A 19,732-nucleotide genomic window follows, 5' to 3' on the forward strand; every position below is an offset into this window, starting at 1 on the left:
TAATTAACAGTGTGCATTAGCGTCTACTCATTACAGCTCCTTAATTTAGGCAGCGGGTAAGTTAAACATAATTGCAATATATGCCTGACGACTGGTCTTTTTAGCACTATCATGCAACACAATGGAGCTCATGATTAATGTTCTTATTCTGTGGCTTATTTGGAGTCACATTGGGCTCGATGCCACATGACCCTCTTATAGATTAATCGAGTATGCAGTGCAGCGATTTTCATTTAATTGTGCTACATGTACGAGAAGATAGTGTGATGCATCCAGCTGTTCCTGGATATTGTCTTCAGCCCAGATTTCCAGCAAACGCTGCACCTCTGCTGTAGACCAAAGTGATCCCTTTGCTGCCATGTTTCTAAAATGTATGTCGCAACCTGATCAGTACAGCCTACCCAATATGGTTCTTCCAGGTCCAGTTCATGTTTGGTGTACAAGTCTGCATGTGTGTGCCAGTCGGATCACTGTCTGTGTGCCGGTGCTCGGGCAAATTAGCCATCACACTAGATGCACATTGTGCCCAAGTCCAGCTGAACTGTGCCCAGGCCCGCCTCTACAAGCACGCCTGGGCAAGGTACGGGGCAATCACTCGAGTCATATTGGGGTCAAATGTTCTCAAACATGGTACGGATCCACGGTACAGCCTAATAATACATTTCTGTATTGTTGTTAGGAAAATGCTATGTGACAATGCGAAAAGAAACTCACACCACATATGTTTGAGTAGCAATTGTCCTGGAGTTGCTGAAGAGAGTTTGCAGTGGGAGGCTCGACGTTGGTCAATGTCCTTGTTGGTGGTGCTGAGCAGCTGTAATACTGCACTTCAGACCTGTATCACCCCTGTGTGGGTAGAGAGTGTGAAGAGCCGTGCTGGTGTAATAGGCGACACTCTGATAGCCAAAGGAAAACCAAACAGTCGTGCGTAAAGGGAATAGGGATTTCAGGATTTTGGATATAACAGCTTAATTTCACAGTATTCCAGATACCACTTCGCCTTCCACTTTTATGCTGATCTGTGCGATGCAGTTCCCACATTCGCAATGCTTGGAATAAACGCGCAGAGATGCTTCATGGCGAGGGGATGAAAAACCAGTGGCAGCTATTTATTTCAAACAACGTCGGAAACAAACTGACGAAATACAATTTCAAAGGCGCTATATGACGGCAATATAAGGTTATTTATTATCAGTTCTTTTTAGAGGATAAAAAAAACTTCTATTGTAAACTATTGGGGGGAGCGGTTAGGCAAACTGATGTGGAGTCCTACAGCAGACCCCATCTCTGCTTTTAGCTGACACCGCTTGCTTGCTTGTTTGGGCGGTGCGGACCTGAAATATCAGATTTCCTCAATTTCTCTGCCTTCGCGTTGAGCCGTACCGTCTGATTAGAAGGCCCACAGCCTACAGCAGTGCTGCCTGTCGGGGGCTTGGGGGGGTTTTCTTGATTCTTTCAGCGTGACGCCCGAGCGGCGCAGAGCAAACCTGCGGCTGTTTGCTTAAATCTGTGTCAGAGACCCTTTATTTTCTTTTGCCTCTGTCAGGTTACACTGTCAGACCACCCTTTACTGTTTAAGACACTTAGAATTTTGTAGGTCTCACTACAAAATGTTCCCTGCATGTAGCAGATGCGGATAAAGGGTAGCAAAACACTGATTATATATATTTTTAATTGATCGCTGGTCTCAAGCAACTGTTTTTTACAACCAGAAAGATATTCTTGTTTAATAACTGACCTGCAGGGAAGACGAAGCATCTTACCTTAGTGTGGTAATGAGTTCCCTTGCAAGCTTGACTTTAAAACGTTGTACACCTAACATAATGTGTGAATAGGGTTTTTTTTGGGGGGTAAAAGAGTGAAAATCACATTTTTTTAATGTTACGTGCCATTCAGTTCAGTGATCTGAGTTTGTCTGTGCACAGTGTTCTGTGTGTGCAATAAAACTCAAATGCTTTAAACAGAGTTAAACTACATATCATGACCTAGATTTATATGGTCACATGCTTCAGATTCAGATTATCTTGGCATCCACATGTAAGCATGTTAATAATCTGGAGGACATTGAATGATCTTGGGATGTAAACCAGAAATTCATACAAACACCGACAGTGACACGCCCGCCATCTCCGTTTAACTCTTTAATCGTTTGGTCACTTATAATCATTGTTTTTTTCCTGAAGTATTATTTTGTAACATTGAGTTTCTATCGAATTTGTATGACGCAATGAGAGATAGATGCTGATATACTTAAGTATGTGGGTCCCTTAGTCATATTTGGCAAATCTTATGAATTTTTCTATTCTATTTCTATTGGGTTCTTTTATTTCTTTTGTGGCCTCGCATTCAGTCGCCCTGAATACTTCCTCTCTTTGCCGAGTCAGCAGAGGCCGGGAGAATCCCCAGGAACCCAGACTGATGTGTGGAATCGAGGCCACGGTGAATGGTGGCAGGAGGCTCTGACATTTGATACTGTGCTTTGTGGGTGGATGGGGGGGGGAAATAGGCTGGTAAGTCAGGTGCTGCGGTGTGTCACGCTTTTATAGGGCAGATAAAGGAACGCAGCACTGTGGAGCTCCCCGTCTGCGCAGACACGAGTGTGCGACGCTGAAGTGACAGCAGAGCCAACTGCTCTCTGCAGATCAGAAAGATCATTTTACTGTTCTTCAGATATATGGGTGTCGCTCTTAGAAAATGGTAGTGTTGTAGTCAAGACCGCCTAAACCGAGACCAAGACATTACCGAGACCGGAGGGTATCAAGACCAAGACACTGCCGAGACTTGAGGGTACCAAGACCAAGACCAAGTCCAAGACCAAGACCAAGACACACTAAGGCGAGACCAAGACCAAGACTGGCCGAGACCAAGACCAAGACCGAAAACAGACTAGGGCTAGAATCGACATCACATTACCCAGATCAACTGTAGAGAAAAAAGGCATTGCTGTAAAGTGTCATTACTCGTTAAATCAAATTCATGTTATCTTTTCAATTATATTGTCCGTATGTCCATATGTCTCTCATTTAAAATCTCCCAGATTTGTCATAGTTACGAGACCTGATAGAAAATAATATTCTCAGCAATCCTCTCCTATAACCATTTTATCAGACCTCGTCAAGGGAAAGAGATGGGATGTACCAGAAAGATGTTCATATTAAGTCTCTTATACCAGGGACAGAGGCCTCGGGTAAGCTATGAATACAGCTATGTAATGATCCTTTGCTTTGAATTGAAGAGAATGAGCCTCCAGATTGACTTGCACCTCCAAGACCGTGCTTTCTAATCAATGTAAAATACCTAATTTATTTGAATTATAACTATGCTATAGACTTTGCGGACATTTTCGGACATTTTTTTGCCGATGTATGATACGATGTGTATGATGTGTGTGGACTGTGAAGCACTGGCAGTGTCCGTGGAGAAAATGTATAAAATGTAACGTTTTTGAAATGGATGCATCTGACAGGTTGCATTTGAATTGAGGCGCATAATAAATAATGATACTGTTCTGTTAGGATGTGCAGTTTTCTCTTTTTTTCCCCATCCCATCGAGACCGCTATGTCCGAGACCAAGACAAGACCGAGACCAAATAGAGTCGAGACCAAGACAAGACCGAGACCAAATAGAGTCGAGACCAAGACAAGACCGAGACCACAAAAAATTGGTCTCGAGACCGGTCTCGAGATCAAGACCGGTCTCGAGAACTACAACACTAGAAAATGGTTTGTAAAACACAGCAATGGGTTAAAAAGAGAGTATGTATCTCTAAACTGTAACTCCTGTCACATTGTATTCCTTACAGGAAAGATTCATGGGTAACCAGAATGTTCTCCACATCTGAATTCAAAACGATCAGATCTTGACCACTAAAGGACAATTGCCGTTTGCTGCATATCTTTTTCATATCAGTGAGAGCTTCCACTGATTAGCTTCTGACCTAAGTATGTGTGAGAATAAAAGATGGGCTTTGAAGCTTTGGGCAGTACTGTGCCTCCCTAATACTGTCTTTAGCCATGGTTTTCAGTTCTGTGGGTTAAGAGCTGTACAGAGTTTTAAGATACTACATTGTCTTATGAAATCACTGTAATCTTGACCACTTTTGTAAGACTCAGGGGGGCACCTTGGGATGGGGGAAGACAAGAGTGTGTCCATCCAGCGTGTAGTTCCGATTCCCACACATCAATTACGTCTGTGCAGGGGGTTAGTGAAAGCATACCGTTCAGATTATGTGCTTTTTTTAGTTTTAGTTCCGGTGTGTAGGACCTGAGGCAGAATTCCAGTTTCCATGTACATGGGTTTTCAGCGAATAATGCAAGCAAGTAGATTCAGCAGAAAAAACATCAGGTGCCTGTCTTAGTTTGTATTTCATTTTTACCAGTTTAGAGGTTTTTTAATGAGGTACAGTAGATTTTATATATTTACATTTTTGAATGCAAAAAAAGAATGTTTACTTTAGATTTAAATACTTTAAATGATAAAGTATGTTCCAGTTTTATTATGAATTTGCTTTGTAAAGTATTATTAGAATTTTAAGTGGAATGATAATAAGAAGTTTGGTAAAAGATAAAGTAAAGCTTTACTTTCTGCTAAATCCCTATGTCCTTGTGAAACGGTAAATGTCTTGTGACGATCTTTGACACGGGACGGTTTATGAGTTTCATGATGTTTTTATGTGTGCAGAACACAGCTGAGTTTACCTCCACATCTCACTGACACGGAACCCCCCCCCCCCTTGAAAGAGTGTGTACCATCTCTCCTCCATCCACCTCCATTTTAAATGGCTGCATCAATCCAGCTGCAGGACTGCGCCCCCCCCGGGGTTCCGTCAGGACGTGTCATATGCGCTGCTGGGGTGTTGAGAGCTGCCCACAGCGTTCTGCATCCACAGCACGTTTGCCTAGAGGAGTTTTTTTTGGGGGGGGGGGGGGCATCTGCCATGCTACTGTACTCCTCAGAAGCTTCATGTTCATGAAAGATCTGCACACGTGCATGTCTTCAGCTACCTTAGGCCCCGAATCTCCACAGGAAATGTCTTTCTTGTAGTACATCATGGAAAAACATACTTGGCATGACGATTTCATAGTACAATTCATACCTTATTCTTTTTTCTAAATCAGTGTTTCTCAGGCTGGACCTCAGCGGTCTCCACACAGCCCACATTTTCGTTCCCTCCCAGCTCCAAACACACTTGAACCAAAAAAATCAAGAACACCAAACACCTGGTACTTGTGTGTGAGACCAGCGAGGTTGAGAAACACTGGTTTAAATTGAAGTTAGGCAGGGAATGACATCTGTTTAGGTAAGCGGCTCCAGTATGGATATGAGGAACGTCCTGTCTCTCTCCGTCTTCCCCCCAGGGCAGTGAGGAGGGTGATGTGGACAAGAATAAGTGCTGCACGTTGTGCAACATGTCTTTCACGTCTGCCGTGGTCGCACAGTCTCACTACCAGGGCAAGATCCACGCCAAGAGGCTGAAACTGCTGCTTGGGCAGCAGCCTGCCGTCACAGCCCAAGGTAGGTCCTCCTCACTGGCTTCCAGTGCGCTTAAGCCAGGTAACAAGTTTGTCTTCTTAATACTGGACAAGTCAGACGTTGTCTGTTTTGTTTTTGTCTTTGTCTTCACACAGCAAAATAATTGTACTTTTTGTTGCATTGTGAAGGTCACCTTGTGAAGGTATGTTCACCTAGCTACAAGTGTGTGCAGTTCATATGGAATCAGACATTAATACAATCAGCTTGTCTTTCCCGTGGCACATATTGTTTGTAGATATAAGACCTCATTCAGCACGTCACCGTTTACAGCTCAGTTCTCTAATGAGGTCTTTAGAGAAAAGCCTCCTGCGCTTGTGTATGATTTACATGCAAGCTGCACAATCCCTGTCATTGTGTGAGAGGTCTGTGCAAAAAGACACACAGACCCATCAGGGCAAGGCTATGTGGACCCCCCCCCCCCCCCCCACGAGCATGGGGGCAGGCTGAAAGCAGCAGGTGCCAGATGCACGATTCTGGACGCCAAGCTGACCTGCTCACGGGGGAGCATGGATTATTCCTTCTGGTGGAATAAATTTCAAGCGATAAGCTGTTTTAGATTCTATTACATCTCTGTACACCTCGGAGCGACGAGAAGTTTGCCGTCGTCGTGAACTAGAACAGCTGCCATCTCAGAATCCATAAACAAATTTTGAGAGTGAGGGTAATGATGAGGGAAATGTGGGTGTGTAATGTTCTGTCTGCTTCCACTCCGGAGATGCTGTCAGGTGATCCAGAATCTTATCTCCTTAGTGAGTCTGCTGTGGCCTGTTTGGGGATCCAGACTTTGCCCTCGGCTACTAATACCCTGCACAACTTCTTCAGATAAAAGGCACTATTCTCCCAGAGAGCTAAGAGCTTTGCATTGAAGATATGGTCTTAAAACTCTGCTTCTTCTGATGAAACTTATACAAACTTTTTTTTTTTACTTATGCAAAAACAAAACAGGTGTAAGTTGAAGATGTACAATAGTCTTTGATATTCAGACAAGGCATGATGTTATTGTTGTTTTGCCAGTTTCGAGTTTTCACTAACCCATCAATCCATCTTCCCATTGCTTAACCAGTGTTAGGTCATGTAAGGGGTTAGAATCCATCCCAGGCAGTACTTGCTACAAGGCAGGGAAGTGCCTTAGGCAGGATACCAATCCATCACAGGGCAGTAATGCAGCTAAACAGTACGACTTTAGCTAGTGGGTGAAATTCACCCAAAAACCTCAAGCAAACTCCACTAGCACGTAATAAGCAGATTAATAATATGCATTACCCTGGAGCTGTGAAGCAGTGCTACTGCTCACTGTGACACAGAACCATCTTGCTTATTTTGGCAAACCTGCTTACCACCACTTTCCATTTTTACATCAAGATCTTTCACGAATTTTCATCCTGTGCTTTTGACCGTACCTTTAAAGTAATTCTAAGTAAAGCCAGATTTCATTTGCTAAGTGCATTTATGTAGCTTGTCGCTAATAATATATATTGCATATGATCCCATATTAATATTTTAGAGCTGTTTTCAAATTCAGAATTTCTTAGCATTTTTCCCGGTGTTTGCTGCTGTTGTAGCTGAAGGTTGGAGGAGTCAGAATCTCCATTTCTCTCTGCCGCAGTAAAAATCTCATAAGCTCCAGACACTGCGGCCAGGTAGTTCCTCCAGCAGTTGTGCCTCAGGAGCACTGCGTTATCCTCCTCCGTGATCATGCTGCGGTATTATGGAGAGGTGCATGCAAAAAAAAAATCCTTTCACTCTGTATCAGTGTCCATGCCAGCCTGCCTGGGGGCATAATTGACCCAAAAATGAGATGAGAAGGGAAGCTGCCTCACGTTCATGTCAAAGTTGTATGTACCCAATTGTCTAAGTCAGTGATACAAAACTAAAAAGTGCCACTTTTTATTTATCAACATTTCTGGTTTTGTGTTTTGTTTCTGTGTATTATATATCGCCAGAAGTCTAGGGACTGGGGGCCCTAGGCAAAAAAACTCAATGGGGCCCCTCAACTCTCTATCCCTCGACATGGAAAAATGTATTTTTTTATCGTGAAGTCTAAATTAATAATACCGACAAAGAGAATGTAATAAACACAAATAATTTATTTTCACTTCTGTTCAAAATAAATTACACAGAGAAGGCAGATTTGTCGTTTCAATGTAATTTGTAATTAGTAGCCCCCTCAGGGCCCCCACCTGTGCTGTCGCTTCACCTCTGCCTGAAACTGAAGAGTATCAAATTGTTTTGTGTCCATATTAACTTTTATATGAAGTTATTACAGCTTTGGTAAATACTGTTTTCTTATTGGTCCACAAATGTCACGTGGGTGTTGATTTCTTTTGTGTTTATTTTCGTGTAACCGCACAGGTTTCGGCAGCCTAATAACCGTTCTGTATTAATGCATTTTAACGTTTTATCAAACATAATATAAAATCTTGCGTGGCTTTTTACTCATAAGTAAGCAGCTATTCCTATCAGCATAATGTCCCTTGTTTGTTCAAACCCAAGCTCCTCTCTGTTGACGGTTTCTATGGTTACTAAGTGGACTTGCCGCTTCCACCGAGTAGCCTGACCAGACGTCCTTTCCATGTAATGGCGGTATATTTAAGAGCACACTGGAACATTATTAAATGCTAATTGAAATTATTTCACTTTGAAAAATTAGCCATGACTAGTTTATTCTGTTATTATTTTTTGTTTGTTTGCCATGGTATAAGCGGGATAAAGCACTTCGCGATGTGAGATGTGTGGTTAGCATTACACCAAGTTGTTGTTTATTATTTTCGTATAACCGCACACCTCGTCGCAGTTCATCCCTTAAGCATGATATTTGTTTATGCTTGTGTATAAAGTAGATATATGAAAAATGCAGCCATTTTGTGTACTTGGACTTGCCACTTTCAGGACCTTCCTACAAGAGAAATGGAATGAACTAGAGAACAATATACAGCCGTCTCTTTCGTTGGGCATCAGGACTTGTTCTATTTGCGGGGAACGTGAAAGTAGAAAAGCACTCAGCAGCTTGTGTAGTCTAGGCTGCTGCTTACAAGAGGCTTTCTAGCTGTGTGCATCTGGCTGGTGCCTTCAAGCTTCTAGGGCAGAGTGGTTGGCACGACTTGTTGTACTTTGATAGAGTTTACCGGGAGAGTGCCCCGCTCCCCAGAGTGACAGTCGACACCCTTACACTGCCTTCTTTGCCATTATAGTCATTAGTCTCCGCCTTAATTGCTTCTTCTCTGTGGGTGTGTGTTTCTGCACTGCGCCTACAATAACAGGTCCATCAGCGGGTGGATTCCAGAACCTTCCTGACAACAGAAGTGTAACAACAGCATTTTTAGATTGTTAAAGCCTGGATTACATTTCACATTAAATAACGGTGTGCGGCTTTAAAAAGAAGTGAAACTGATGGTCTAATTATAGCATGGCTCTGTGTTAAAATTAGTCTGAAAGGTACCTGGTTAATTGTTATGTAGTGTGTATTAAGTAGAACAGTGGTTAGAGCTACAGACTTGTAGCCTCAATTCTGTTGATGTCCAAGGAGGTGTTTAGCTTTGTGATCTACAAAAGAGATCCCATGACAATGTGGACCAAACTGTACAAGTGAAATATCTAGCTATTTAAAACGGTACAGTTGTAACTAATGAAAACAACATTTGCAGAATATGTTGAAATGGTTCCATCCAATTGATTAGCATAGTGACTGACCCAGTTTCAGCTAAACATACTTAAGAATAGGCAGCAACTGTGTACGTATACATTGTAAAGTGTTATTATTTAGTGTTGGGTGACTGCATTGCTCGTGTGTTACTAAGAAGTGTTTAACAGTAATCGTTCGGCAAGTGTCTCACCTCATAGACACTTTCTGACAGATTAGGTCATTAGATTTACCATCTGTGTCTGACGATTCAGAACAGAATTTCAGCTGGGGGAGTGAAGAGCATTCATCAGTCACACTGACACTCAAAATTAGTCCAGAGAGCTTTCTAGCAGATACCGTAAAACCAACCAAATCCTGAGGGAAGGAATAAATGCGAATCTCCATATAATGTCACCGGAGTTTCCCTCCGCAAATCAGTTTGTCAGTTTAGGGTCACACGTCAGTTTAGGTCAGTTCCATTCTCATGTGACACCCGCATCGATATTTGCAGTTTATAATGTTCTCCGGTGCATAGTTTAGAAGGACTTTTGTCCTCCCCCACACCCTGACATAGTGAGCTGTGTTGTAATGCTCCTGCAGTCTGTCTTGTAAATCTGATATAATGTGGCAAAAGTGTTGGGGATATCATACATCATTATGCATAATTTTGGAAATAGGAGCATCGCTTTGACTCATCAAGCCAGGATGTGGGGTCTGGGAGAAATGCCATGATCTTTCTTGGACTGATGGTGCAGATATTCTGCTGCTGGTTACATAGAGTGATTTTTAATTTTATTTTTTTTTTATTAGTAAATATGCATGTAATAACAAAATAGAATTCTGAATGAGCCAATATAAAAAAAAAATCAGGGTGTGCCCAGAAGCTTTGAAAGCCCCCAAATAATACTGTATGTAACACTGTTTTAGCATTTCAAATAAACCTGGGCATTTTTCTAGTTTATCTTCAATTAATTTTGAAAATGCACAATGTACTAGATATTATAGAAATATCCTGTGTGTAGAATTGAATTATTGTCTTGTAAAGGTATGTCTGTGGTAGTTATATCAATTTTTATATTAAATATGCTCACAACTGACAAACTCAAATAGAACTTGCTATCTATGCATACTGGAATTTTCAGTGCAAGATGAGGGGAAACAAGGTTTTGGACTTTGTTTCATACAAACATGAAGTATGCGTGCAGTTGTGTTGCCCTCCCTCCGCTTAGCCAGTCCAATCAAAATATTGTACATCTGACAGCCAAATACAATTCCTTTGTTCAGCCCAAGCCCTTTGCCGTGAGAATGTGGTCACAAGGAACAACAGAGGCCTGGAGAACATCTTGGAGGTGACAGACTGGGCCTTTCTTCTAGGCTGCATGGTGAGGACATTGATGGGTTCTCTCACTGCATCACTGACTACATCGAGCTTCTGTGTGAATACAATCATTCCCCTGAAAACTTTGTTCGTGTTTCCAAAACAACAAGCCTTGAATCACAACGTAAGTAAGAAGAAGGATTTCCTGATGGGGGACTAGGAGTAGGTGAGATACATACAGAGGGATTTGAAGAGGAAGATCAGAGAGAAGAGGGATTAAATGGAGAGGACTGAACGTAAGCTGGAGAATAACAGCATGAAGGAGAGAGGGAGATACTGACTACTCCAAGGTGCTTGGTGCTGGTGATGAGTACAAGGGCGGGTCAGAGGAGTTGGACCTGTTCTTTACCAATTTTGACACTGGTGCCCTCAGCCCAGCAAAGGGGCCACACAGAGTCACTTGTGTCTTAATCCACTCTGCCCCACAATGAGTCCTGCTTGGTCTTCCCCATCAGTTTCCACCTTTATACCATGTCTATGGCTATGCGTGGGCAAGGCAGCAGGCCCTGATGGTATCAACTTCCGAGTGTCTAAGGCCTGTGTGTTCCAGCTAATAGAGGTGCTGCAACACATTTAATCTATCCTGCTGACTTCAAATTACTGTTAATTTCATTCATAGTACAATGAAATTTTTTAATTGAAGAAAACAAGACAATGATGTAATAAAAAATTAACTTATGATGCTAAAAGTATGACAAAATGCACTGACACTTTCGTCAATAAATAAAGTAGAAACAAAAATGTCAAGAAGAGATGAATTTGAAACTGATCCAGTCAAGCAGTATCTTTAATTAGTGTTGATTGTAGTTGTGTATAACTTTGATCTAACCGGCATCAAGTGCATAAACACTGCAGTTATGTCTTTAAATTCTGCATGTGAACTCGTTCTGTCTGTGCTAAGCTTGGGCAAATTTTGTTGTGAGGGATTCCCCTCCCAGCCCGACAAAAACACTACAAACTTAGTGGGAAAAACACCGCAAACTTGAATTTTCTTTTGATGCGTTTGAAAAGTTCACTGTCATGGACTAAACTTGTTATAGAATAAGTTCATATAAAACCGCTTTAGAATTAGTGCAGTGTTTCGTATTATAATTGTTACAACCGTTATGTTCAAACCTTAATGCAATGTTATAGTAATGCCTTTACAAACATTTCCTTCAGGAATCTGGGAAGGATATGAGTAGATCAATCTGCATGTGTGCGTTTGCATGTGTTTTTGTAATGATTACATTGTGAGGACCAGACTTCCCCATAATGTGATAAATACTTGTAACATTTTACCTTGTGGGGACAATTTTTCAGGCTTCAGTCATCTCATGCCATGATGCCATGTACTCTGATTATTGTGGGATACTTCAGGGAAGGAAGAGCAGAGAAGTACAGAAGTCTGGTGCTGGCTTTTATTGGCTGGGGAATTCCAACCCATGAACCACCTGCAACTCAGTGTTGGAAAGATGTAGGAACCGCTGTCACCATCCAAGGAGAAAATCTAGAATTGGTGCTGTGACTAGCATTGTGTCTGCATCAGTGACAGACACAACAAACGTGAAAACATGGAAGGGGTCTACAGGAACAGGCAAGAGTACTGCAGATTAGGATGGTTTTTTTTGAGTAAACTAAAGTCATTCAGTGTCATTCAAGTACATTGTAGACAGTATCATCATCTTTACAGCTGTTTATTGGGGGGGAATCATACAAACTCGCTCTGTCATCGGATTGAGTCTGGATTCCTTGAAAGTGGTGCTGGAGGACAGAATGTCCAAACTGTACTCCATTTGATTAACAAGGCATGTCCTCTCAATAGAGAGCTGTTACAGTTGATGAGTACTTTCATCCACAGGCTCATCTCCAAGACTTTACTGGAGTGAGCAATTCAGACACTTTTTTTATGTCTGCTAATCTTCTGGTTTCCACATCCACATTCCCACCACGCTTAGAGGACGCTAACAGAAAACCCTTTGACTCCTCACTGTACTATTCAGCACCTTCCTTGTTTCCCTTCTCACTTCTAACACCTGCACTATTCTATATGTACTTTATCTTATCTCATTTCCATGCACAAATAGGCAATTTGTCTGCAGAAAGCAGGAAAAGGTACCAAGAGCAGATTTTTGCATAAGCAGGGCTAATGGAGTGGCAGAATGTTGTGTTAACTCTGACCATCTCCCTTGAGCCCTTTGTTTTCAGCCAAGTGGGTCAATAAGAAAAAGCACAAGGTTCCCAATCCACTCACTCCCCACCAAAGCTGCATCCATTCTTTTGAAGTGTTTCTGCAAAGAATTCTCTCTGTCTTTGAATAGGTTCCTTGCAGTTCTAATAGGTATTGTGCTAGTCTGTGTATAGTATCTTCACAGTTGAACTTTTGCTCTCAATTACAAGGTTGTAACCTCTGAAAACAGGTTTTCGAAAAGTGTATGTTTAAAGTTGATTTAAGCAAAAAATAGAAAAATAACATTTTGAATGGACTGTTGGATTATTGTTGCTGAGTTTGTGCTGGATAAAAGCATTAATAGGGATAAATGTTTTTTAGACAGGTGAAATATTCAAGGCCTGAGACTCCAGAGGGTGAATGTGTGCAAAGCTTTTTACAGCATGGTAAATGTATTCAAATTATTTAACGTTTTCTAATGATTTCAGCAATATGTTGGTGTTCATTTGTTTGAATATCTGCATGCTGTCTATGAGATTAACTTGTTTTAGCTCCATACTACAATGCCCTAAAGTGCAAAACACATTTTCAAATCAGAAAACGCAATGACAAATCGGAAAACGCAAAAATACACAACATTAACTGAACCTCGAAAAGGTATATAAGTACTTATTGAATCGCCCCCCAAAACTGAAGCGGCAGTGCTACAGTATGTGACAGCAGAGGAAGAAATGAGAAAGAAAGAAATGTCAGCTGTAAAATATGCTCGATCTTGTGAACCCAGTAACTCTAAAAGTAAGTAGTTTGATGGATCATTTCCAAACTTTGCAGACTTATTGCATGGGTGATGATCTGCTAGTGGTTACATTTTGAGACAAATTGTACCGGAGTTGCAGCAATGCCACTTAGTGGCAAGGAGGACCACAGAAAACATTTGACATTTGAATGTAATGATTCAAAAAGTTTTTGGGTGATTTATTTTTCCAGCCCACTCGGCAGATTTTATCAGTAACAATCCCTGAGTCAGTCGGGAAAATTTATCATGGGGGAATCTAATCGTATCAATATGTTTCAGATCCACTGGTATAGGTGACAATCTGAGGCTTATTTCATTTGAGACACATCACTCCAAAACTGAAGCAATGCCATTTGGTGGTGGCACATAAAAGGACAGCCGTAGATGGAGAGCTGCTGAATCTGATTACACTGAGGCAGCCCACACAAGGCTGGACTTTTACTTTTTTTTCCGATTGCTTAGGCACTGTCTTTGAAACTACAGGCTGCTTTTGCAAAACTCTAAACACTAACCAAAAAAAGTTACACCTATCCAGCAAAACATACATCTCTTGAAAAAGCAAACAGTTCTCACAAAACTCTTCAAACTCTTTTCAAAAATGTGTAAAAATGTATAAAGTATGGATGTGTATCTCCAACATAACACACTATCAATACAAATAATGGGATAAGGATATTTTTTTGCAAAATGTTCTTATACTGGTCAAACAACAAACATACAGCAGAAGAAAACAAAAACATTCGCGATAGGAAAAAATAATAGAAAGATACTAAGCTAAATCTCACTTTATTCATGGTTCTGGCTATTAGACTTCATCAACATCAAATGCAATGTTGTCTTGAGCTAAGCAGTATGGAAAGTATCGTCTGGAGTGCCGTATCCAGGCCTGGCATGACCCCAGATCATCGCCTGTAGAAGGGGTATGTGTTGGTGAGGTTGGAGATCATATACCTTCCAATGCCATGCAGAGAAGAATTCTTCAAGGGGATTTAAGAACATAGAGTACAAGAGATTGACTGCCATTAAAAGAGGGTGAACTGTGAACCATTTATGGACCACATCAGTACAGTGGAAACTAACAATGTTCCAGGTGATAATGTACCTGGACGGCTCTGGCCTCTGGCCATTTGGGATTAGTCTGTTGTGGAGGGTCTCCAGAAATGTGACAATGTAATGTTTCAACGGCTTCTAGCTCAATGGCTCTCTCTTTCAAAAGGAATTCTATGTAGCTGCTTCATCTAATTGTGCAGAGAGACTCACTCTGTTGACGTTTGGAATATGGTGTTCTCTGCCATTATGTGGTCCCCTGAGTAATGCAATTTTTTGCCATGACCATACTGTATGTACAATGTGGGTCTCCTGCTCTGGGGTGAGCAGTAGACAACTTCCACAAGATGCTGGTTTCCTGAAAGTTCTGTAAAAACACTTGAATGGTTTTAGTGATAGACCTCTTTCTTCTCTTCCTTCTCATCTTACTCTACTGTATATCCTCATTCTCCTACTTCTTCATATCCTCATTTTACTTCTTCTCCTCCTCCTCTTACTTATTTACTTTCTTGTCCTTCTCTTACTCCTTCACCTCCTCTTACTAATTCACTACCTCCTCCTTCTCTTACTTCTTCACTTCCTCCTCTTCCAGGGGTCTCTAACTCCAGTCCTGGAGAGCTACTATCCAGTATGTTTTATATCCTACCTGGCTTCTGATGAACCACACCTGTTCCTGGTATTTACCTGAGAAAAGGTGTGGCTCATCAGAAGCCAGGTAGGATAGAAAACCTACTGGATAGTAGCTCTCCAGGACTGGAGTTGGAGATGCCTGGTTTAACCCTTATGCATTATTATGACATAGCGGTGGGTAGTTAGGGTTAGGAGCCCAGGGAGTGGTGCTTGGGGGCAGTAGCTTACTCAGGGTACCTCAGTCGTACCTTTCTGGGAGGGATTCAAACCAACAACCTCATGAGCATGCTTTCCTAACCATTAGGCCACTACACCCCCTGTTCAGTTTGGAGTGACTTGTACAATGTAAAACAATCTTCTAACAATACCCAGTCCCACAAAACCAGATTAAATTAAATTAAAATGGCATTTTACTGCAATGGGGGGCATAATCCCCCAACTTTCCACTTCGTTTGTTAGATATTTATGAAGATATTGTCAGACAAAAAAAACACTGGTTTTTTTATCTAATATATTAAAGGTAAAGATATGTAAATTCCAAATTAGTCGTAGAACTGCTCATATTGAAAGGATTTAGATGAGATTGTTTTTGCGACAGTAATTGGTTTGCTTTTGGATTAAAATATTAATTTTAAATTTTAAAAACTGCCATCTTTGAATTATGTTTTTCTAGTGTGAAATGATAAATCGGAAAATGCATATGTCCGTGTGTTTTTGACCGTGTTTACATTTTATAGTACATATTTAGTCCTTGGAAATGTCTCTTTACCCTGTGCTAATGTGAGTATCTGGCTGTGTTTCTTTTCCATTAAAGTGCTGTAAAACACTGTACTACTTAATTTTGAGACCCACAGCTGAGCTATTTAGATGGCAGTTTTGACGCAGTAATTATATCAGGACAGTTATTATACCCCATGGTGAAATTATATTGATTATGACTAATAGGCCATCGAAGGCCCCCCTTTCTTGGGGAGTGTAATTTCCCTCAGCATTATTTCAAACATTTTTGCAGTTATCGTGCATGAGATCTGCTACCTAATTTATTTTCTCTGTGGAATAAACTTGCTAAAGGGAGAGAAAAAAAAAACAATTGTTAAATTCTGGTTGTTTTCTCAGCTTATCAGATGTGATTTTTTAAATGCTTCTCAGCACTTTCCAAAGTGTAAAGGCCAATTCAAATTTCACTTTCCTGCATGCATTTTCAGTTGCGGTGGAAGGGACGTGATGTAAATTCCTTCATCAGGGTTTGGCCGCAGATGACTGTGGTCAGTGCGTGTGTAGCCCAGATTTTTATGTCTAGCGGAAACCTTGCGCATCCATGCGAATAGACCAAGATAATTGATTAGGTATTTGTAAGTAGGTGACAGCGTGGACTTTCACAGATGAGCACTCAGTCTTGGCAAATGTTGCCTTATTACTGTAATACTGCCTTGATTAATAACTTGTTAAAACTTCTTAAAAGTTTACCCGTTTCACCACACTGCTTATACAGTTTGTTAGAATACATCTGCCCTTCCCAGGCGTGTTAGAGTATCACTGCTGTGCGCATGCACCAACCGCGACCATCTGCATCCACAGCCAAATGCAGTATGAACACAATGTGCCGCACAGACAGCCAAGCCCAGCCTGAAGGTGCATGAAAGTGAACACGGAAAAGTGACGTATGGACTAGGCTTAAGTATGAGGATGTAGCATTGAGTATACTGGAGTTTCTGATTATACTACTCCTACCATCTTGATTAAAGAAAAGCCATAATCTCCCTGTTTCATTCCAACAAATGCTGTACGAGATGTGAATAAAATGAAAAACTTTGTTTCATCTACATGCCCCAAGTTTTAATAGGTTTTCCATGACTGGGCAAAAAACAGCCACTTTTTGTCTATGACTCTTATTCAGCCAAGACCAGGATATTAATTAGGGATTTGCTGATCTCTCTAAATTAAGCTATGGAGAGCAGTAAGTCCTTAAACAAGGTCCACTAATCTGGCTTTGTTGATGGAGACAGTATGGCTGTTCTCATAAATTAGATGGATAAAAATCACTCTAGCTTGCAGCTTAGTCATTTCATTTATGTTTCATTCGTAGAAGAACATGACCTCCATTATAGAGCAAGGTTTTGTCATCTTATGCTTTGCAAAGACTAGCTGTGGTGTAGGCAGCTTATTCTGAAAGGTGTAATAGCCTGATCAGTATGACAGCATCTTCTTTCTTCAGCATTTCTGCCCGTAAAGACTAAGTTGACATGAAATAAAGGATGATTGTACTAGATTTGAACAAAGGCTTATGATTTTGTTTCTTACTGTAGGTACTGCACCAAAGAAGTGTTTTATGAATACATTTTTGTTTGGAAATCTTGAGTAGACCAACGTTCTTTCATAATCATACTATATTCTGAAATTTCATATATAACATTTACCAGTGTTACCAATTAAAAAAAAATGGTGGCTCTTTAGCAATAGTGCATTGTATTTTTGTTCTCTATAAAACAGTGTTTTGAGTCTTATTCCCGAAGATTCTATGCTAAGTTTCTACTTCTTTCAAGGTCATATGCACAGAATGCTTGCTTAAAGTGAACATACAATTTGTGGTGCTCTTTATTCTGAATTAAAAATGTAGGTGGTCTTTATTCTGAATATTTGCTAGCGGGCTGCTGTTTTTGCATTTGATTATATTTACTCTTGGAACATAATTCAGAAGTAATCATGATGTAATAAAATCATCCAGAATCTCTTTTCCACGGTTGTGATTTTCCCTCTCTTTTGTGCTTTTCAGTGCTCTTATAAGCCTCTCCCTTATCAGAAAAGAGTATTGGCAAGACATCCGGACACTTAATGTCCAGTAAAATGAGGCTGTGCTGGCAACGCTGGCTGTGGAGACTTTAATCAGTCATGATAACGCTGTGTATAATTGTAATTCTTCACTTAGCCCAAAGCAGCTGAGGCTGCTAACATGCATATCCTATTTTTGTGAGTGCATTCTGAATTGGCATTTTTAGTACATATTTATCATGAATAAATATCTCTTGCTGTTGAGCATTGCAGTGAATATCGGGTTTGTTGCGTGCCTCCATACCCTGGTTAAAAAAAAAATCAAAACTATGAAATGGTTCAGTCAAGGGAATTTTTTTTAATTCGATAATGTCTGGGTACATTATTCTGATGTTTTATTTTTAAGTGAGCATCAGCATTGAGGGAGAAGATGGCTGCACACACAGTTTCCACAATATGTAATTTTTCTTTCATGATTGTTAGCTTGTAAAAAATATTACCAACACTGAAACCTGGCATTTATTATAAGTTATCTTATATATGGAAGTAACTTATCTCTGCACCCTATGCAGAGTTCTTTGCACAGCACATCTGTCATTGGAAGTAAAATCTGTGCACATGCAGGAGGTACTGTGCTTCACATTGCGTTGTTAGGTCAGCCATAATGGGCGCAGGTGTCTCTAGCTTTCAGGCACGTGCAGCTTCCAATTTAGCTCGGCTCAGAATGAATAATGTATGGAATACAATGACCTTCAAAATGGTTTGTGTATTAGACAGTTGAATTAAGTGCCTGTTCTTTGACACTGAGACTCTACAATGTCGTTATTGTGTTGAGTTAGAGTGTGTGACTATCACATGCACTAATTGGCTAAATGTGGCAGAAACTTTTATTCTGATAATTAGAACCTTACAGTGGATTTAAAGAACTTTCAACTGAGGGTAAAAATCTGGATGTGCTTGTGTTCTGTTTCTTTGCAGATGCTTTAAATAAGATCATATTAAAAGAGAATAAATGAAATGCTTAAAATTGTCAGATGCATTTTCTTGGCTATGGGAGTATTTTACTAGAGGGTCATGCTGTGCAGCTAAGTTATATCACATACCATTATAAATGCAAAACGAATATGAACTTGAACTTGGATAAATGTAGTATAACAGAATGCTAAACGTGTTTTTGTTTAATATTGGGTCATGACACTGTGCCGAACCATTTTTGCAATTTCATTTGTTTTAATCATTAGAGTACATTTGTAAGTGTGTCTCGTCTCATGGACAGCATGCCATTACATATTTCTTGAGAATGGGTCTGATATTTGTCTCACTGAAATATATTTACAGTCATTTATCTGACATTTTTATTCAAGATGTTTTACAGTTGATGGAAGGATTATAATTCATGTGCATTCTCTGGGATTTGAACCCATGACCTTTGTGTTTTTAGTGCAGTGCTGTATTAGTGGAGCTACAGGAACACACACATGACCACAAAGCACCATAATATAAGAAAGGAGATATTTTGCACTAAATCTAGTAAAAATGTTTGAGTGCCTTTTCTACTGTGATCGCGCCAGTGAGCAGTGCATCTTCTGCTTTCCTGGACACATTTCCAACATTTTCCAAGAATCTGTTTCAGCAGTTTTAAACAGGAGAAAGATGCAACTTTCTGCTGTCATTTACATCTCAGGTTCTTTTGGTTACTCTCACTGTAAAAGTGGAGCAGATTTTGCATAATAATAATACTTTCTAGCTCCCCATTCCAGCTACTGCCTAATGATGAAAGAGTATGAGAGTTATTCAGGGGAAGCGAA

General features: G+C 40.5%; 1 protein-coding gene across 4 annotated transcripts in view; it reads left to right on the plus strand.

The window, feature by feature from the left end:
- zmat4a (zinc finger, matrin-type 4a) overlaps positions 1 to 19,732 on the plus strand; it is an 82,731-nt gene that overhangs the window by 42,122 nt on the left and 20,877 nt on the right. For all 4 annotated transcript variants that reach the window (XR_002841369.2, XM_023838433.2, XM_023838434.2 and 1 more), the window contains exon 4: positions 5,359 to 5,515. Coding sequence is in view for 3 of the 4 variants with exons in the window: in XM_023838433.2 (XP_023694201.1) it covers positions 5,359 to 5,515 (157 nt within the window). In the remaining variant the exon portion in view is untranslated. The remainder of the gene's footprint in view (positions 1 to 5,358; positions 5,516 to 19,732) is intronic.

The sequence above is a fragment of the Paramormyrops kingsleyae genome, chromosome 2, assembly GCF_048594095.1.
Source record: "Paramormyrops kingsleyae isolate MSU_618 chromosome 2, PKINGS_0.4, whole genome shotgun sequence".
Classification (NCBI taxonomy): Eukaryota; Metazoa; Chordata; class Actinopteri; order Osteoglossiformes; family Mormyridae; genus Paramormyrops; species Paramormyrops kingsleyae.